Source organism: Protomyctophum parallelum (assembly GCF_964188405.1).
Source record: "Protomyctophum parallelum genome assembly, chromosome: 1".
In the NCBI taxonomy this organism is placed as follows: domain Eukaryota; kingdom Metazoa; phylum Chordata; class Actinopteri; order Myctophiformes; family Myctophidae; genus Protomyctophum; species Protomyctophum parallelum.
The window spans coordinates 96,343,703-96,366,011 of NC_139697.1; the positions used below are offsets into that span (position 1 = coordinate 96,343,703).

The following is a 22,309-nucleotide window of genomic DNA, read 5'->3' on the forward strand; positions in this document are numbered from 1 at the left end:
TGTACCCTGTTCAGGCCTGGTGTTAATCCGCCTTCAGTAGAGACTGTACTCTGCAGCTCTCTCTCTCTCTCTCTCTCTCTCTCTCTCTCTCTCTCGGTGACAACTGCAGAGTAGAGACTCTGCACCCTCTCCCTCTCTCTCTCTCTCTCTCTCTCTCTCTCTCTCTCTGCGTGTGTGTGAACCACATTCACGGTGAACACACTTTTGCCTTAATCACGCTCCTATTAATTCCCTAATGCTCATCCAACGGAAAATGCATTTCTTACAGATGCTGAACGACAGACGCCGGGCCCCACGGGGCTTTTCGGAAATATAATGTCAAAAAGCCCAGTCAGTCAGTCAGCCAGCCAGCCAGCCAGTCAGCCAGTCAGTCAGTCAGTCAGTCAGTCAGTCAGTCAGTCAGTCAGTCAGGCATCCAGCCCCGGCAGACTGTGCCAACACCCCCCCCCCCCCCCCCTCCCCCTCCCCACCAAAATTCATGTTTGTCAGCCCCCACTGCCTGCCCAGCCTGCCGCAAAGTTTGCAAGCGTAGCTTGTTTGTCTGTGATTCACGCCTCAAACCTTTCCATCCCAAGGGCCCGCTGACCGGCGTTGTTGGATGTATTGGGTCACCTCCTCCACGTGATAAAGACGTTTTATCTCCTGACAATCCCGGTGTCTACTACGCACCACGGTATAGCCCATAGCACTTGCAGTAGTACTTGCCCCTAAGCCTCGACCTCCTACAGGCGTATGCAAACTTGCAAAGGCTCAATTTATGTAACTTCAACAGCACTTTATGTAGACATAGCACTCTGTAGTGTACACATCATTATATAGATATTACACCTTAACCCATTTTGACCTAAGATCAGATTCTAAAAAATGTCTTCTACATCCTGACAGGTTTCTGGAAAAGCTAAGTTCTATGTCAGTCGTTCTTCGATTTTTCAAAAATAGCAGACCTACAAGCTTGTAGCGCGCCACTCGGTGGTGTGCTATGAGCTTGTATATCTGCTAAAAAGGGGTTCCCGCCCCCAAAATGGGTTAAGCTTACTATGATTCATGATGACTATTTTTATGTATTTGATGTATTACCATGTTTATTGATACTGTAAATCGCTCTAGATTAAGATCGTCTGCTCAATGCCTACATTTTGAATTGTAAATTGGTAAAATCCTATCGACATGATTCCAAATGGACCCTTACGGATGTGGGTCCAATTGTACAATACAGACCTATATGAGTCCATTTGGTTCTATCAATCATTTAGCTGCACGTGGGGGGGGGGGGGGGGACACCCCCTGGAAAACCCCCTCAAGGTCCCCCCCGGGTGTGTGTGTGTGTGTGTGTGGGGGGGGGGGGGGGGGGGGGCTCATGTTGAGCATGCACCAGTTATTTAGTGTGTGTGCATCGTGGCCACCGGGTCATTCAGTTGTTGTCGCAGTGATGTCAACTAACGCGATTTCCGCGCGGTTCCGTGAAGCGGTGACACTTCATTAGTATGAGTTAGGCCGTCCCGACATTATAGCTTGTCTAAAGAACTCCAGGGTCACCCCCCCGTCCGCCCTCCTAGGTTGTAATTGAAATGGTTTGATTGATTGATTGAAGTATTTATTAACAGTATGCAGAATGGGTACATTTCACATGAACTACAAAGACTGTTACTGTGGACGACACACTGAGCATTACACTTGTTTACAACAGGGTCCACCATTTCCAATTCATCAGAAGATTTAGAGACGTACAGATATTAACAGGAAATCATAAAAATGGAAAAGAAACGTACAGTAAGGGGGTGGGGGGGGATTCAGATTTTACAGGTGCCAGTTTCAAATTGCAGCCGTCCGTATAGGTGCCCTTTGAGAGCGGTTTTGAAGGAGTCATGTCTGGTGCATTTATATAGCGCCTTTATCCAAAGAGCCTTACATAGATTGTGCATTACATGATTCAACCACTCGCACACCGATGGTGGTGGAAACCACGCAAGGCACCACCAACCTGCACATCGGGAGCAAGTAGGGGGTTCAGCGTCTCGCTCAAGGACACTTTGACACCAACTCTGGGGGGAGAGCCCGCAGGGATCGAACTGCATGGGAATCTCACGGTTCCATCCGGTCACTCTACCCCTGATCTTCTGATCCGTACCTGTGGCTATATGCCAGGATTGTTGGATGGAACATACTCTGGCAGGCAGGTAGGCAGGCAGGCAAGGCAGGCAAGGCAGGCAGGCAGGCTGCAGTGCCGCTGTGCCATTCAGATTAGCTTCCGTAGCTCATGCATGTTCTAAACAATACTATCACTGTGCAATCACGATCGGCTTTGTTGTCACATATCGCCGGTTTAAACGTGTGGACGTTATAATAGATAATGAGTGGGTTAAGCCTTGCCGAGCCATGTCGCCCATAGGGCAGGAGCCCTACATGTATACGGTATATCTCCTGCTTGTTAAGCCATGAGGTACAAGTAAACCCCCTGGACATGACACCAGTATGCCCAGTATGTTGGTGCCAAGCCAGGGAGGGCATTGGGTCAGTAGGTTTGCCCCCATTTGTTTTGCGGACTGTTTCTTGGATTAGGTGGATAAGGTTAGAAATGAGTTTAGGCTTAGGCACAGTTTTACTGAGGTTAAGTTCAGCAATGCGTTTAAGTTTTGGCACTGTTTTACTTGGGTTACGTTAAGGAATAAGGTTAGGTTTAGGCATAGTTTTACTGGGGTTACGTTTAGGAATAAGGTTAGGTTTAGGCATAGTTTTACTGAGGTTACGTTTAGGAATAAGGTTAGGTTTAGGCATAGTTTAACTGAGGTTACGTTTAGGAATAAGGTTAGGTTTAGGCATAGGTTACTGAAGTTACGTTTAGGAATAATAGGTGCCGACTGTTCCGAAGTCGCCCGATTTTCCCCAGGGATACTCGAACTCTGACCTGCCACTCTCAGGGCGGAAAACTCTTAGCCACAACTTGTTCAATGGGTAAATGTTTTTGTTTGTGCATGCTCCTTGATTTCGTGGTATTTGTGAGAAGACAGAGGGAAGAGAGTAGAACAGCGGGGTAGAGAAGGCATTTCCGCGTAGGAAAAAGGTCAAGTAATCTATATCTGATTGCCCCCCCCCCCCCCCCCCCCCCCCCCCCACCCCCCCCCCCGCCGACAGTGTGTCTGAAGAAAGAAAGGCTAAAAAACACTACCAAAAAGGGGCACGGTGGTACTTCTTTACCGCTTTTCTGATTCAATGTGAACGCAGCATAAGGCTTTGAAACTATTCATTCATCACGCACGTCTTGCTGAGAGGCCCCCCAATGGCGTTGCTCGCTGTCCAAGAGTGTCACTTTTGACACCCCCCAAATTGTACAAATGAACCTGCCAAGAGTTCCATGGATTTTACCACTGTGTACCATTCCAAATGACTGAAAGCACAGAGCGACTGCAAATAAAGCGTCTATGCGTGTGATGTCTCTGGTCACTGGCAGACACTCGGCTTCATGCTTTGATTAAAAGGCATGACCTTGCCCTAGTTTGAAGAATAGCTAGACTTTTTTTTTGTTTGTTTTTTACAGGGACTTTATGCCATTCTAGATTCATGGCCTTGGCCTGGGCTTATGCATGCACTGCCCTGGTTTCTCTGCCTAGAACAAGGACTAGTCTTGTCCACTGCAATATATCCATATCAGGCCTGACAAGCCTGCTATGAAATTAGATTACTCGTGGAAAAGGGACTCTCTTTGACAAGATTCACGTCCTGTGAATAAACTCTGTAACCATGTTTCCCATCTCGACCACTGTCACGGTCACCCTGGCAGTGCTAATAATGTTGGCCAAGTCATTTTAGGCAAAAGCGTTCAGAAAATAGCATTATCTACAAGGGCTGGTGGTTAAAATGCAACCCACTACACAGTTTGTTTACAAAAATGCCTTCTCTCCATTGTGTTGAACCCCATGAGACATTTGCACCTTTTTTTTAAATGGAATGTGTCTCATTATTCCTCTACATCTTCATATGCATATTGTATTATCTTATCTAATCAGGGCTGTCTAGATTTGAAACTTTTTTTTTCCCGGGCCCCCATCACCTGGGTTTTTCTCCCCTGCTGCAACATACAACAGCCTTTAGTTCATCACCTGGGCTTTTCTCCCCAGTAGTTTTATTAAACGATTGATTTAAGTGTCATGTGTCCCTCAAAATATAGTAGGCCTAGGCAATGCATACCTTAAAGAAGTTAATTCTTCCTCTATCAACTCCAGACATTGCCTTATTCAGTTTCGAGTTAAATATGAATGAATGACTGGCTAAATGAAATGACTATATAGTGCACTGTGCACTTCATCTTGAGAGAATAAGTATTTCTTGAAAAACAAAGAGAAGCATTTTGATAAGGTTTGGCTGCCCATCGTCGGTTATTTGAGTAGAAGCACCTCATTTATTTTACATGCACGCGCAGTGCTGCAACATACTTTAGTTCCATTGATGATAATACCGCCACGGACGGACACAGCCAAATCTGAGTTATAGCCTTTCATAAGTCAACTCTCTGACCGTGATGAAAAGTGCAGTGCATTGTTTCCAGATTAATCGTATCAACGGCCCACAGGTATAATGCTGCTGATGCCAGACAGACAGTGGCTTTCTCTTAGCGTAGCATAAGCTCCTCAAAGTGCAAACTTATATACCCTCTCATCTAGCGCCGCGCGTCCGTCCACCTGTGCCGTCTAACCGTCTTATCGCTTCCTCCTCTTCCTCCTCCTCCTCTTCCTCCGCCTCCTCCCAGGTCTAATTAATTTCCCTCTGAAGTGGTGTGTAGACAACGGGATGGGAATTGGTACTGTCAGGAATTCCTGATCAATCGGGTTGCTGAGGCAATTGGACAATGCAAGATGTTCATTGAGTTCAGGGAAGAAGTGCTTTCACTTCTGTCGGGTACAAGCACTTCTAACCGCTTGAACCCTTACAGGTGGCCCGCGGGCCAATACTGGCCCGATAATTTGGAGAATATGATTTTCTTAAATATAGATACACAATATCAGACCGACGGTCTCACAATTTAGGCTATTATGTCCAAATAGAGAAACTGTCCCCACCCAAAGAAGGATTATAAGAAGGTTTATCTGTAATATGGTGGCAGGCTCGTAGATCTTTTTTTTAAATATAAGTGATGACTTTTGTAACACTTGCATTTAGGATTAGTACTACTACTACAACTACTCCTCTTGTGCAGGACCCAAATTAAAAGAACCGCATCTGAAACGGAGCCGGAGCGTATAGTGAAAACAAATCAAAGACCCTGTAAGACACGTTTCACGGTTCACTTTGTTCTTGTAGCCATATAAAGAGCCAATGGATCCACCAGACGATGGATCAGGGAGCGTGATGATTCAAGTTTCGTTATTAGGAAAAAGACCCCTTTACCTTGATGTTCCATCTCGTTTTCGAGGGGCTCCCAACATGTCACAACTTGTGACATCATAGCCACAAGCCGTACTCGCAAAGATAATATACCAAGGCCAGCATGAAGTTTTAAAATGTTATTGCATTTTTTATGTCCAATGTACAGTATTTGCATTTAGTTCATAAAGTTAACATAACTGACAGACCCAGTGGATTCTCCCAACCTTTCATGTCAATGTATTTTTTGCATAAAATAAAGTAAGGTCTGCACACTGGACTGAGCTCCAAAACCCCTTTTGGTGTTTTAAGCATTATGTTATGCCATAGCTGTTGAAAAATAGCAGATCTACAAGCATGTAGGTCTGCTATTTTTGAAAAATGTTCCTCAAATCTTTGAATATATATTATTTCAGAGTTTCTGTTTTTAACTCAAATCTTTCCTTCCGAGGGGTCCCTTCCTCCTGGAACAACATATTTTCAGATGGGGGTCGGCGGCATATTACATATAATGTTTGGGGTCCTTGACATGAAATATTGAGCACCACTGATACAGAAACATGAGGTTTTTCAGAAAAAATATACATTTTAAAAATACATTTTTAGTTTTAGTTTAGTTTTTATTTTATCACCACAGGAACATGACGTTTCGAGCCTCACGACTCTTCATCAGACCAGATGTATTTTGTGCTCTCAAAACTATATTGTTCAAAGTTTTTAGCCAAAGTACAAAAGTGGTAAAAACTAATCTTGTTGGGAATCCCCCCCAGGACCCTCTCAAAGGACCACCCTGGGGTCCCCGGACCACCACTTTGACAACCTTCTGACCTAAACAGTGTCTATAAAGAAGGAAGGAAGGCTAGGAAAGGCAAAATGTCTGATATGAAGGAGGAGGTACGAGGTTTTGAGACATAGATTTGTTATAATGGATTACCGTAATGGTAATGCTGCTGATGACAAGAGTAACTTCCTACATTCAGCCTGTACATCTATGTTTGATTTAGGGGTGCGATAGTTAAATCAATTAGATTATTAAAAAAAATGAGCTTGAAAAGTGAGCTTGTAACATTGATAAATAGTTGCTTTACAAAAAACGGCAGGTTTTATATACTGTATCAATCTGGCTATTAAATCGACCTATGATTCATAGGTCGATTTAATAGCCAGATTGATGCAGTAGGGAGTTACCGCAGTGGGGGCAGCCATGTTTGTTTTTGACGCTGTTGAGTGATGAGTGACGGGGCTGATGGCCAATCATCTGCTGCGATCGGATTTTCGATCGAGACTAACGCAGCCGTAGGCAGCGTCACCAGACCTGACTGGCCAGGACATATTTTTAACCCATTTTGACCTGAGATCAGATTCTAAAAATGTCTTCTACATCCTGACAGTTTTCTGAAAAAGCTATGTTTCTATGTCCGTCGTTCTTCGATTTTTCAAAAATAGCAGACCTACAAGCTCGTAGAGTATGAGCTTGTAGATCTGCTATTTTTCAATAGCTAAAGCATAACATAAACTTATGTATTAAACCTATTTTGTAAAATGGGCTATTTTGTAAAATGTGCTGCCCCAATATCGACACATGCACGTCATGCCCAAAATAGGAACGTATACGCCAGGTTAATGTGATTTAGTAAGCAGCCGCTAAGTGGGCATATAATTGATGATCAGGTGAATTCATTAGACGTCCCTTTAGTTATGACAGACAAGCACTTGGCTCTATAGCATCGACGCTAGGCTAGCAGCCCCACAGCTATATATGCAGCTAATATAGTGCTGGTGCAGCAGAGTGGGCGTGTGTGTGTGTGTGTGTGGCTTCCAGTGGTGGAAAGTAACTAAGTACATTTACTCAAATACTGTACTTCAGTGTAATATGGAAGTATTTGTACTTTACTTGAGTATTTCTAATACTTTTACTTCTACTCCACTACATCTCAGAGCCCACATTTTGACTTTTTACTCCACAATTATTTGAAAACTTTTAGATACTAGTTACTTTGGAGACTGAACTTTTTCTTAGAAACCTGCATCGACCCTATTTACATTTCGGGCCATTTGGAAATAGCAGATCTACAAGCTCACAATGTGTCGCGATGTGACGCATTGTGAGCTTGTAGATCTGCTTGTAGATTGGGCATGAGAGAGAGAGAGAGAGAGAGAGAGAGAGCGTGTGGCCGCACTGTCTGAGAGAGACGTGAAAGAGTCGGTGGTCGTTGGCGTACAAAGTAAACGCCGTTTAGGAACAAACGTCCGTGTCTCAAAGACTGGGCTCTACACGAGCAGAGCAGAAAAGACAACACAGCAGAACATTAAGGCCATTCTTCTGCTTTCTTCCTCCACTTTACCGCACCTTTCAGTGCCCCCTTTCTTTTTTAAAGAGCCTTTCAAAAGGGGGGTACTGTCTGGCGGTCCGGCAGACACACAATGAATGGATTGTGCAAATCTGGGTCTTGTGACAAGAGGAGCGCGGCAATGACTGCGACACTGCATGGGAGGGGGGGAGGGAGGGGGGGGGATGTGTGGGGTGGGTGGGTGCTGGGGTAGGAGGGGAGGTGCGTGCGTTGGTTAGACCTACTTACAGTACGGCAGGCATTAGCTCGACAACACCGTCGCTGACATGCGTGGCAGCTTAAAACTATAACCCGTGGCAAGTTAAAACTATAACCCGTGGCAGGTTAAAACTAACCCGTGGCAGGTTAAAACTAACCCATGTCTTCCTGTGAGGTTGGGTTTATATAGTTTAGCCCATTCTGACCGGGAACCCATTTTGGTGTTGGCATCATGTCGTGCTTTAGCTATTTAAAAAATAGCAGATCTACAAGCTCATAGCACGCCACCGAGTGGCAAGCTACGAGCTTGTAGGTCTGCTATTTTTTGAAAAATCGAAGAACGACTGACATTTTTTTTAGAATCTGATCTCAGGTCAGAATGGGTTCATCAGACCAGTGTGTGTCCAGTGGAAACCATCGTATGAATCTGATCTCTGGTCAGAATGGGTTAGGGGTGGGGTGTCGGACTGTTAGTATGTCGGACCAAACACTTGCACCCGGGGGGGGGGGGGGGGGGGTGAGTCGGGGGGGCGTTTGGCTGGACGAGCGAAGCGTCAGTCTGCAGGACGAGGACCACAAAGAGCGGCCTTGATTTATACTCCGTTGCGTTGCCAGTGTCGTGGAGCGGCCAAAACAGGCGATCTCCAAGCCATCTACACTAAGCTCACAATGGCATCGCAGCGCGTCGTGAACTTGTAGTCGTGCACACTGGCCACAGGTTCATTATAGACGGTGGGGGGAGGGGGGAGTATACCGCAGCCTTTGCGTGAATTGTCGCTGTTATTAACTTTGTATTTCCCGTCAAAGGGCTTCTAGTCATTACTGTCATCAACGGAGCTATAAAAGTCCTATACTGAAACCGAAGGAATTGCCTGAAACAGATGGTCTTCAGCGCCTTTCAGGCCAAGGAACGGACCCCTATAGCTGGGGTGGCTGTGGCTCAGGAGGTAGAGCAGGTCGTCCCCGTGGTCCATGGGTCGGTGGTTCGAATCCCGGCTCCTCCTGTCCACAAGTGTCCGACTCCTTAGGCAAGACACTGGACCCCCCGTATTGCCTCCAGCGGTCGCCACCGTCGGTGTGTGAATGTGGGAAGTGAGGACGCTATAGCGTCGACTGTTCGCCGCTTCACTTCCCAATGCCTGAATGAATGGACCATTGTAAAGCGCTTTGAGTAGGCACGTATAGTGCATAGAAAAGCGCTATAAAAATGCAATCCATTATTTGCAGAAAGAGAGATGAAGCAGGAACACCACATTTTATACACTACATATTATACAAAATTGTGTTGAAGTCGAATTAAACTTTTTTTCATATATTTCATAGATAGTTTTGTGAACTTGTTTGGCAGCTCTATCGTTGCGTAGCGTTGTGTTTCACGTTAAAGTGTATTATCAGACAGATTATCAACCACTTAAACCCTCAAAACCTGTACTTGGTCTGCTCATTTTTTACCCCCTCGACACTAAACCTCTTTGCCGAAAATACCCGATCTACAAGCTCACAACGTGCGGCTAATGTTACACAGAATAGGGATCCTATAGAGCGCCGCAGTCCCTCCCCCTTTCAGAAAAACGAGTGGCCCAGGAAATGAAAACCCAATGCATTCTCCCATCGGCACTTCTTATTTAATTTATTTAAAGACTGTTACGCCGCGGACAAAGCCAACTCGGATCGTGACAAATCATGACGATGAACACAATGTTTTGGGCCGATCAAATCATTAGAAAGAAGAAAATAAAGGCAGGAGACAACACTATTTGTTTTGTTTTTCGTCTTATAAATTATTTGATCGGCCCAAAACATTGTGTTCATTGTCATGATTTGTCACGATCCGAGTTGGCTTTTCTGTCCACACTTTTGTCTTCAATGTTTGTGTTTACACAAACACTGACAGCTGGGCATAGGAGGGGCTAGTGCCCCTCAAAAATGACCACAAAGATTTGATGGTCCCCCTGTAGTAACTCTGAGGACCCCCTAGGGGTCACGGACCCCCCAGGGGTCACGGACCCCCCGTTGAAGACCCCTGGCACAAGAAAGAAAACATGATGCCTTTCAAATGCATGCCTAATCCCACCAGGATTATCTATGGGATTTTAGAGGGGCAAAAAGCAAGTGGAAAAACAGCATTGTTGTTCAGTCAGATAATTTAGGCCCAAACCAAACCAACTCCTTGCAACATGCAACTACTTGCAACCATTATCCCCAATGGGGATAGTTGCAAGGAGTTCCATTGGTGTGGTTTGTTTTGTTGCAAGGAGTTGTGACTAGTTGCAAGGAGTTGCAACTGGTGTGGTGGTTTGGGCCTTACAAATAGAATGGACCAATGTTTTATTATAGAATGGACCAATGCAAGTGTGGATATATTTTATCTTCAGGCTCTGCTACATTTTTCTCCCTGCTCAACACAATTAGATCACCATCATTAACCCTTAAGAGCAGGGAGATGGATATACAATAACAACTGAGGTTGAACTAATAGTGGGAACAGAGCTAATAGCAGAGCCCCACCGGTGGCGGTGCAGGGAGCTAGCAAACAGTAGATGACCACAAACCAGGAACACATGTGCAGAAGTAACACAGCTTTGACCAATCGGTCAGCAGATTGCCCACGTCGGTGTATATAATGACGTATGGGACAGAACACGGTATACACCCGCGTAGCAACGCAGCGCGTTAACGCCTCAAATAATATGCTGCCTGAACGAACTCACAGCCCGCTACGTATCATTTATCTTACCCCATTCTGACCTGAGATCAGATTCATACGAGGTTTCCACTGGACACACACTGGTCTGATTAACCCATTCTGACCTGAGATCAGATTCTAAAAATGTCAGTCGTTCTTCGATTTTTCAAAAAATAGCAGACCTACAAGCTCGCGCCACTCGGTGGCGCGATATGAGCTTGTAGATCTGCTATTTTTCAATAGCTAAAGCACGACATGATGCTAACACCAAAACCGGTTCCCGTTCAGAATGGGTTAAAAAAAAAAGAATCCTGTTAGCTGTGTTGGCGTTCTGTGTGTAGCCTACAGCAGTGGCTCTCAACCAGTGGTCCTTGAGGGGGTTCCAGGTGGTCCCTCAGGGGTAGAGTGTCTGCATGGTAACCGTAAGGTTGCCAGTTCGAACCCGGGCTCCCCCAGAGTTACTGTCGAAGTGTCCTTGAGCAAGACTCTGAACCCCTAATTGCTCCCGATGTGTTAGTTGGTGCCTTGCATGGTTTCCGCTGCCATCGGTGTATGAATGTGTGTGTGTGAATGGGTGAATGTAATGCACAATCTCTGTAAAGCGCCTTGGATAAAAGCGCTATATGCATCATGTCACCAGGGTGAATTAATGCACAATATGACACATGCGCCGCGCGTCATGCCGCCCATCATGCACTATCTATATGGTTAATAAATGCGCAGTCACATCATGAGTCATGACATGCACCTAGGGCAAGCAATCATCATCATTCAATGATTGATTGATACAATATATAGGCCTACATATCATTGGATATGTTCTTTGAGCTGATATTGTGCATGGCTTGAAACTTGCATGACGCAAACATCTGCATTACTTAATTTACAAGAAGTCTACACAATTCAACGTTTGACTGTTGTCTCTCCTAATGGTACCCACATCAATAGCCTACTACAGCATGGAGCTGTGGACAAAATCTTGACCAACAACAACATATTCTTTAGGTTTGCGTCTGAGAGGCAAAATATCATCAAATGGTGGTCCGTGGCTCAAATACCCAACAGATAATGGACCTGGACATGAAACAGGTTGAAAACCACTGGCCTACCGTTTATGCATGTGTGCTGTAGATCAGTGCTTCTCCAAGTGGGCTTTGGGGACGCAGCGACAGTAGTTAATGCAGTAGTAGTTACTAGTTCTAGCATCATAGTCATTTGGATCCACTTTATCCATTTTATATCGAGTTGGCCTACCTATAGCAATAGCTTTAATCTTTTCTTATTCTCTCTTTTTACAGTGTTTGAAAAGTACTATGTTTGTTTGTGTATGCTGCTCATAGCGCGCCACCGAGTGGCGCGCTATGAGCTTGTAGGTCTGCTATTTTTGAAGAATCGTGAAAAGTGACATGAAAGTGTTTGAGAATGACTGACATAGAAAAACATAGCATTTTCAAGAAAACGGTCAGGATTTAGAAGACATTTTTAGAATCTGATCTCAGGTCAGAATGGGTTAAAACACACTATGTTCTCTTCTGAGAGCGTCCTCCCTGGCACAACACATATTCTCAGGGCGGTGTCTGCGTGCGGCCAAAAGCATTATCAAATATCGGGGGGGTTGGGGGTCCTTGACTTGTGAAAGTTGCTGGTGTGTAGATCCTCGTGCAGCTGAAAGTATCTACGTCATTGTGACTGCAAGAAGTCGGTCAGTGTATACACCACTAACAGTACCTGCTCATGGGGGGAGGGGGGGAGGGGGTGGAACACCAGTATAAATCAAGCCTCGGGTCGAACCGGCCAGAGGGGTCATTCATTGTGGACGAGCAGGCAGCGAAGGTCATGTGACCTCCGTCGCCATGCCGACACTGACTGGTGGTGTCATGGCTGGTTTCCCACGGAGAAGGGGGAGGTGGGAGGGGGACAGTAGGTCACGGGTTCAAGCAGGAAACTTAAAACGCACAGTCTCTCTCTCTCTCTCTCTCTCTCTCTCTCTCTCTGTTGCTGTATACTCGACATTGTCATTATGTCATAACTCATTGGTTCTCAACGGGGTGCATACTTAGTTTAGACTAGTCATTGGTTAGACATGGGTTAAGGTTAGGTTTAGGTGTGCTGCCCCGTGGGAGGTTAGGTTTAGGGTGAGGGTTTGAGATAGGTTGTATAGGACTAATGACTGGTCTAACCAATGACTAGTCTAAACCAAAAACTGTCTAAACTAAGTACTGCACAGTCTACACAGTTAGAGAACATGGAACAATTGTTAATTACATATATTTTGGACTATTGATTTGTTTGTTGTCTCTCCTAATGGTACCGACATCAATACATCATGGAATTGTGGACAAAATCGTATTTGACGACAACAAAACATTCTTTTGTTTTGAGCCTGATAAATAATGGACCAGCTTGATTAATTAAATGGTTGAAAACCACCGTGATAACTGAACACAAACAGTCTCTCTGTCCCAATATGCTTGTTTCTGTACTCAACATTACAGTATGTCATAAGGTTGGGCATCGCGTCGTAGATCTTCTAGTTTCACTATTATGTTAAATATAGAGCTTACCGCACGTGGTTAATTCATAACGTAATTTCTTTCCCCTCTTTCCTAGAAATTTACAATATTCGTCTCTATATAAACTCTTATATACTCATATAAACCGGTGTTGCATTACAAAAATGGCCAGGGGCCAGTTGATAAAATGACAATATTATCAACTGAAAAGTAAGTAAATACAAATACAAATGCAAGTAAAGTACAGATACAGATGTTCTTTTAATTAGGTACAGTAGGTACAGTTTCTTACTGTCCCCCCCCCCCCCCCCCCGCCCCGCCCTCAGTATGACATACAGTAGCCTATAGAGTGTAAGGTCAACGACCTTTACAGGAGACGGATACCCTTACCTACAAGTAGTCAGCTCATGAATATTTAAACAGCTTTTTACTTAACCCATTTAGACCTGACTACGAAATTAAAAAAAAAAAAATCTAAATCCCGTCGGTTTTCTGAAATACCTCATGTTTCTATATGTCAGTGGTGCTCAATATCTCATGTCAAGGACCCCGAGAAACTATATGTAATTGGCCACCGACCCCCATCTGAACATATGTTGTTCCAGTGACCTCCCAAGGAAGCAAAGATTTGAGTTAAAAACGTTTCTCTGAAAGAATATGTATATTCAAAGATTTGCGACACATTTTCGCGATTTTTCAAAAATGGCAGACCTACAAGCTCGTAGCGCGGCACTCGGTCCTCTCAGACCCAATACAAGATTAACCCTATTATCTGTCAGCTGTTCGATACGGTTTTGCCAATATCAATTCCATTCTGTATTGATGTGGGGCCATAGAGAGAGAGCGAGATAGACAAATGGACTCGTTTCACAAGAGTTAAACATCTATGTTTGATGAGGTCAGATCAACATAATGGAATGTCAGAACAGGTCAGCTCCATATATGGAGATCTAAGGGTGGCAGCCAGGGGCAGTGTCTTGAGTTTACAGGGTTCTGATGAGGGCCCAGGTAGGGCCTGGGCCTTAATTCTCGGGCCTGTAGAGTGATTATCTTCTCTATGTATGGCTATCCAGGGTTTGATGAGGTCAGTGTCGTGATCTTCATATATGGAGACGGCCATATATGGAGAGTGTCACAAGGAGCGATAGACTGACGGACATATAGGGTGGCGTGACGGAGCGACGGACGGGTTTTGCAGGTTTTCATAGTAATCTGCGACGTACGGTTGCAATTATTCTTTCCCTGATGCTTTTCATTTTCCTAAAAATAAATGAAAAAAAGTCATAATAAAAACACAGGCATCTCACGCATTAGGAGTATCGGTCACCAGAAAAAATTTTATTTCCAGGGAGAAAAGAAAAGTCAATTCGACATACAGTAGCGCAAACGTAACCTGTCTTTGCCAGATGGGGGGGGCGGTATTGGGTAACCATGTTCCCCAACACCACAACCATCTGGGACCTCTCAGGGAGTTGAGCTAACACCGAACCGCTCCCGGTTCGAACCAATCAGCGTGAGCTAAGGGCGGGATATGTGCGAAACCGGATGTGAAGCTATATAGACACGTCAATATGATTGGTTGTGTTTGCACGCCCACACAGTGATAGACAGACGGTCCCATCCAATCATCTACCAAGTATCTTGAAAAAAAGGAACAGCCCCGTCATCGAATTTGCTTCCGCGATCCCAGATCCCAATAAGCTGTGAAACAAATTTGTGTAGCAAGCTTCTTGGATCTGGCAGCGTCAGGTTAGCGCAAACGTCCCTCACACACATTTCTGATCGCCTGCACCTTTGTTAAATTGACACGTACACACACACACACACACACACACACACACACACACACACACACACACACACACACACTCGTATGCCATAGAAAGCATAGGTTGGACCCCATGCTACCAGAAAATAGGATAGGTGTTTTCGGTTAATGGTTAAAATGGAGTTTGAAGTTACAATGTATTCCTATACATGTAAATGTATAGGTAGGGGGCGCGGCAGCTAAAATGAATATCAAACACGGCATCTAAATGGATAAACTGAATGGAGCAACTCAAACGGTCCGGTGTGTTGCTCACATAAGCCTGAGTAGACGATGAAATGGCCCTTTATAGGCATAGAGTATACATGTAACTTTGGCCTGTGTTTTACATAATAATTTGTGTTGTTTCATTTTTGGCAGCCCGAAAACGTCCCCATCTGCCAAAACAACCTGTGTGTGTGTGTGTGAAGCTCCATTCCATAATGTCAACCCTTATCAAAGATCTTCACACAGTCGGATTATGAATTCATATTATACTTTCTCTCTCTTTTTTATCGGGGGAAACTCAGCGGTTGTGAGTCGCTAGAAAAGTGCAGTTATGTAAGAGAGGTCGTGGCCCGAGAGAGAGAGAGAGACATTTGGAAAATCTGATTGTTAATGAGCAGCACCTGAGTTTGAAATAAAGGCTGTGGAAGCAGAAAAGCAAGCTGTGGCAACCCAAATCCCCCAACCATGATTTATATTTAGTTTTAGCCATAGTCCTTTTGAATACACGCATACAAAATAATAATAATATTAACCCTGAATATTAAATTCTGACCTGAGATCAGATTCATACGAGGTTTCCACTGGACACACACACACTGGTCTGATGATTAACCCATTCTGACCTGAGATCAGATTCTAAAAATGTCAGTCGTTCTTCGATTTTTCAAAAATAGCAGACCTACAAGCTCGTAGCGCGCCACTCGGTGGCGCGCTATGAGCTTGTAGATCTGCTATTTTTCAATAGCTAAAGCATAACATGATGCTAACACCAAAATGGGTTCCCGTTCAGAATGGGTTAATAATAATAACACACACATTCCTAAAACACTCACATGGACACGCTTCACTCATACACTTACACTCACACATTCATTGTTTTGTTTCATTTTTAACTAAAGGGACTGCAATGGAAATAATTAAGCCATTGGCTTTCTTGCATTTATCCTTTTTGAAGGTGATGTATAACTATGTGCATTTTCCTGCACATGTAAACATTGTCAATAAACATATCAATCAATCAAAAAAATAATAATTGCATTGAGTTTCCCATTTTGGGCGGGAACCCTTTTGATATTAGCATTATGTTGTAATTTAGCTATTGAAAAATAGCAGATCTACAAGCTCATAGCGCGCCACCGAGTGGCGCGCTACGAGCTTGTAGATCTGCTATTTTTTTAAACTGTCAGGATTAAGACATTTTTAAGACATTTTTAGAATCTGATCTCAGGTCAAAATGCGTTAAAGAACCACCATTCTTCTGTGCGTTAGAATCTGATCTCAGGTCAGAATGGGTTAAATAGGTTTTCAATGTAATGGGTCCCGGGGAGCCAGGCGGGGTGGTCTTTTACCTGGGACCCATGAAGGGACATTTTATGAGTCCTACTTCAACAACGTTATAGAGTACAGTACGGAGTACAGTATTGCATTCCAGGACCCCGGCCGGGGGCCGTGAGTCGTGACAGGATTGCATCCTTTCTCAATTGTTTGTGAGTCCTAAGGATGCAGGATGCAGGCTATTTGCATCTCTGTTAAAATAAATATCATAAGATTTCAAATCTACAGTTGAATTGGTCGGCAGAAATGTATTTTACGGCGTGCCTTGGTGGCGCCGTAATGCCTGATTGTACACTTGGTTCCATCATGCTGACAATGGCAGATCTACAAGCTCACAACGTGTTTTAGTTCTACTCCACTGGTTTTCATCAGTGAAAAAAGGTAGTCGCGACCAGTCTTTTTTTTCGTCACCGGTTCCAGTTAGTAATATCATGGTTTAGGGCAGGGGACGTGCCCACACTTTTTTGACTTGCGAGCTACTTTCCAAATGTCGAGCTCAACAAGATCTATACCCACCAAAAATCAGTATTATCCCATTGCTGATTTGTTTTTTTAAATGTACCTATAGCGGCGCACTTGAGGAATAGAGGGGAGGAAATGGAACTGGTAGGGTTTAAAAAATATATATTAATGCTACTGACATCTGTGCACAACAACAAAGACTTGCATTGTGGGTTTGAGCTGACAGGCACTTTTTGATGGCAATCAATCAAGTCACCTTAATTCAAGTGGCAGGTGCAGCAAAATAAATACATTTTTATATTTAAATTATATATATTTTTAGGGGCATGTCATGTGATCTACCTGCACAGCCTTTGTGATCTATCACGATCTACCTTTTGGGCACCCCTGTTTTAGTGTTACAGTATGAATGCACACATTATGAACAATGTGAATCACATGGATGCATTCTGCACTTTGCCAGCCGGGCTCTCAATATTTACTCTCGGGTAGAGCTGCCTGCAATTATCAATTATATCGTCTTGGCAATTATTCTATCAATTACTTGTTGGGTTAATCAAATTATTGAGAACGTTATAATTGAACGTTTCGAACAAGTGCTTCAGCGCTATTTTATACTTTGTCGTGCAATGGTGTCATGCAAAACGGCAGATCTACAAGCTCACGACACAGTTATTTAATCATTTCTTTGGAACCTTTTGCCCATAATGACATGCCCAAAAATTAGGGTTAGCTTGTTAATCGGTAATTGATCGAGTGACTGTTATATTTTTTTAATAATCGATTAAGTCAATTAGTCTGGTTTAACTGTCGCACCCTTCGTGGTCGTGGCAGAGAGAGAGAGCCCCAGGTTTCCTGGTCTTGATGTTATAATCTGAAGTTGTAAACAAGTCAAAGCCAAGACTTACTTCATGTTCATTCGGGGGGGTCAAGTCCAAGGCTAGCTCCAGATCCTACTCAACACCAGCTTGATGGCAGAGCCGCAAATTGGATTTGAATGACTTTGCATCCTTAGGTAACCCAATATAACAGAGTCGGGATGCACTGGCAATCTGGTAGAGAGTCTCTGAAAGGCAGAGCCACACCGTTACAGGCCGTATAGGGCATAGCACTGGCCGTGGTAAGATGGCACCACTGAAAAATCGGCCATTAATTTTTTTCCCCCCATAGAGATTTACACAAATATTGATATACATTATTTTCCCATCCATCCAGGACACCTTGAATGTTTCTGTGATATTATATGATATATACTACATTAAATACATTTAGTTAAAGCTGCTAAAAGCAATAATATGTCAAACTGTTAACCCATTCTGCTTTAGCTATTGAAAAGCTATTGAAAGCTTTAGCTATTGAAAAATAGCAGATCTACAAGCTCATATCGCGCCACCGAGTGGCGCGATACGAGCTTGTAGGTCTCCTATTTTTGAATAATCGAAGAACGACTGACATTTTTAGAATCTGATCTCAGGTCAGAATGGGTTCATCAGACCAGTGTGTGTCCAGTGGAAACCTCATATGAATCTGATCTCAGGTCAGAATGGGTTAATGACTTTTCTTTTTTTCTTTTTTTGGTGTTCAGACGGCCAGCAATGGAGGAATGGGTGGAACGCTCCCAGAAAATGTAGTCTCTGAATGCAGATTGCTGCCCCTAGATGTGTCAAAGATCTTCCTATAGAAGCTTTGTCATTGGTCGAAAAAAATCCGGTCGCAATGACTAACCAATTGGGAAGTAGACGGGCAAATCGACAAATGACAAAGCTTCTAGGAAAATCTTTGAAGCTCTAAGGTTTTATGGTCATGGCTCAAGAGGGCAATCAATGCTTACTGTACTACTCCAGTAGAAGCGGATAATAACTGCCGGTGTCGAGGGAAAGGACGGGTAAAATGTATTTATTGTTTTGTTATCAAGGGCAACGTTGTATACGTTGCCTTTTTTTTTTTTTTTAAGATATTTTTTTGCGGCTTACGCCTTTTATTGATTTTTGAAGGGACAGACAGTAGGCTGACAGGAAACGGGAGAGAGATGGGGGGATGACATGCAGTAAAGTCGGTGTCGGGTCCGGGAGTCGAACCTGCGGCACACTGCGACTGGATTACCAGTCCGGTGCCCAGACCGTTACGCTACGGCCTGGGCCTATACGTTGCCTTTTAACCACAGTAGTTTATTGGTAAATTAGTGAAGCGTGTGGCTGAATAATTCAGCCTTGTTGTATTCAATTAGCCCTTCACTAAGTCCCTCCCCAACCCATCCTTTGTCCAATAGGCACGTTGGCAGCGAAGAAAGCTTGACCTGCATAGCAACCGTTGCTAAACCATTTGGATTGGCATTGGACAATCGCTTTTTGGGGTGGGATTTAGTGAAGGGCTATTTCATGGACCGGGGAAATTCACTTGGAAGTTTGGACTGAGGAAATTCACTATTAAGATAGAATGCAGTACAATCATGCGGTCTTGGTCCGGGCTCTTCTCTCAGTCTCTCAGTCTCTCGTTATCTCTCTCTCTCTCTCCCCCCCCCCCTCCAACAGTGCGTGCAGCACTAATACTATCTCTCTCTGTCTGTTTCTGGCAACAGGGTGGAATTCTCGTATCTGACTTTTGTTTTGTGAATCTGTTAATGTAATGAGTATTACGATTCATGTTCTGTTGTAAGTAGGATAGGCATTTATAAGCTTTTAGCTTCTGTCTACTCCTTTTGATCATCATGTTTTGGTTTTGTTTTGTTTTTATAACAGCTTACATTCAGTTTAAAATACAATATTTAAAGACAATGAAGGATGATCAAATAAACTAAACCAAACGGCGCCCCTACTGGTACTCATTATACTGGCTCATTAACCCATTCTGACCTGAGATCAGATTCATACGAGGTTTCCGCCGGACACACACTGGTCTGATGAACCCATTCTGACCTGAGATCAGATTCTAAAAATGTCAGTCGTTCTTCGATTTTTTTCAAAAATAGCAGACCTACAAGCTCGTATCGCGCCACTCGGTGGCGCGATATGAGCTTGTAGATCTGCTATTTTTAAATAGCTAAAGCATAACATGATGCCAACACCAAAATGGGTGCCCGGTCAGAATGGGTTAACGTCACATAGGTGAACCACACATAGTAGGTAAACACGGACATTGCTGTTCCTTGGAGCGGTTGCACCACTCAAAAAAAGAAAAATCGTGCAGTTTTGCTGCGTGGTGATAACGCTGAGATCTTCTGAATTCTGTCACACAGGCAACAAAGTGTTCTGCCCTCCTGATGGCCTCCGATAGAGACGTAGTGCGTAGGCAGGCAGGCGGATCAGACCAACGGAGAGAATGGAATAAAATGACCCGCACTTCGTCTGCACTTGCAAAAAGAAATTATAGGGACAATTATTGTATTTGAGCGCTTTGTCGTTTGGGTCACAACATCGGCCTTCAAATGCCTGCATGGAGAAGGTCTATGTGACAGAAACGTTGCTTAACCCATTGAGATCAGATTCTAAAAATGTCTTCTACATACTGACAGTTCCATTATTAAATAAAATAGTCCCTATTGTGCAAAATTATGCCACATGAGAAATGTGGTGATATGAATTGAGCACCGATCTCTCTCCTATGTCGTAAGTACATGCGCCTTTAGCCGTGCCGTGTGGGCCAGAGCTAGTACTCAAACACTTTCATGTCAAGGACCCCCAAATGGTTGATTGGTTGAATACTTTATTAACAGATTAAGGTAGTACAGTACAGCCTTTTTGAAAACCAGCGTTCTATGGCAATTAACTGACTTGTGTCTTGCTCTCTCTGTTTTCACTACCGTTGAATGGAAAACTCTCTCTGTCTGTTGTTGTCATTCTCCCCTCCAGGCTGGTGTCTAAGGGCCGATTCATACTCCTATTTTACCGCTGTTTCGGCGCTGTAGTGCCGAAATGATTTCGGCTCGTCAGAAATTTTCAGTATCACCGAAGAGCCGACTTTAGGACGGTACCCGCCCCCCCGAACCTCAAATTACGTCAAATTGTAGGCTCTTCAGCGCCGAACCGACTTTTATTCTGCTCTAAAATAGGAGTATGAATCGGCCCTAACTCTCTCTCTCTCTCTGTCTGTCTGTTGTCCTTCTCCCTATGCTGGTGTCTTAAGTCTCTCTGTCTGTTGGTCTAACTCTCTTTCTCTCTGTCTGTTGTCCTTCTTCCCAGGCTGGTGTCTAACTCTCTCTGTCCTAGGCTGGTGTCTTCCATCCATGTTGTCATTCTCCAGTCCAGGCTGGTGTCTAACTCTGTCTCTCTCTGTCTGTTGTCCTAGGCTGGTGTCTAACTCTCTCTCTCTCTCTGTCTGTCCCCAGGCTGGTGTCTTCCATCCATGCCGTCATGGCCACCACAGCGGGAGTCATCGTGGTGTCGTCGTGCCAGGGTGACGTCATCAATGACAGGTCAGCTCAAGACTAGGGCTTTCACTTCTAGTCATTTTTAAGTCATTTTTAAGTGGTGCAACCACTTCCTTAAGTGACTGTGTGGGTGGGTGGCTGGGTATGAGCACGAAAACAGCATGGTTGTTTTTCACCACCTGTGCACAACCTAACACACACACACATATTAACTGTATATAAGGTGATTTCGGTTGTGCCAGTACAGTACAGTGACAGTACAGTACAGTAGAGGGTACAGTAGAGGGACCCCCACACGGTAACTCTGTCATTTTGACTAGTTGACTAGTTGCCTATTTTATTAGTCGACTAGTTGTTTACCTACCTATTATGTAAAAAAATATATATATTTGTACATAATTATTTGTACTAACTATAATCTACCTGATCTTGAGGCCTACAAAATCGGGAAACTCCCCCTGCCCCACTTTTTGTTTTGTTTTCTTATCAACTAGTCAACCAGTACCAACAAGGTCGACTAGTGGGTTTACTAGTTGCTTAAAGCCCTAATCAAGACGTTAACTTGTTCTCCCATGGTAGAAACAGCCTACATCCCTGTCCTCGGTGCACGTGCACGCGGTGACGCGTCATCCGTGATTTTTCTTTGCTTAGAATGGGATAAAGTTCGATGTTGGGAGCTTAATCAAACAATAAAAACTTCTTCTTCTCATATATCGTTCATTCTGTTGCCACTGGCCTCCCGTTACCGCCCGTATATGGTAACGGGAGGGATTGAGTTAATTTACAGCATTAGAAGAAGAAGAACATGGGTAACACCTGTGAAGGAAGTTAGGAAAGGGGCCTCCCGTAAGTAGTAAGGAGTTATCCCATTTTGGGCAGGAACCCGTTTTGGTGTTGGCATTACGTTATGCTTTAGCTATTGAAAAATAGCAGATCTACAAGCTCGTAGCACGCCGCTCGTAGCACGCCACTCGGTGGCGCGCTACGAGCTTGTAGATCTGCTAT

The 22,309-nt window shown here is 44.1% G+C and overlaps 2 protein-coding genes across 2 annotated transcripts in view; one reads left to right on the forward strand and one right to left on the reverse strand.

Moving 5' to 3' along the window:
• The window catches only part of LOC310866910 (transmembrane protein 47-like), a 217,382-nt gene that overhangs the window by 15,378 nt on the left and 179,695 nt on the right, over positions 1 to 22,309 (reverse strand). The window lies entirely within an intron of this gene.
• tlcd3a (TLC domain containing 3A) overlaps positions 1 to 22,309 on the forward strand; it is a 62,225-nt gene that overhangs the window by 1,520 nt on the left and 38,396 nt on the right. Inside the window, exon 2 of the mRNA XM_083776677.1 lies at positions 21,263 to 21,349. Coding sequence (XP_083632803.1) covers positions 21,263 to 21,349 — 87 coding nt within the window. The remainder of the gene's footprint in view (positions 1 to 21,262; positions 21,350 to 22,309) is intronic.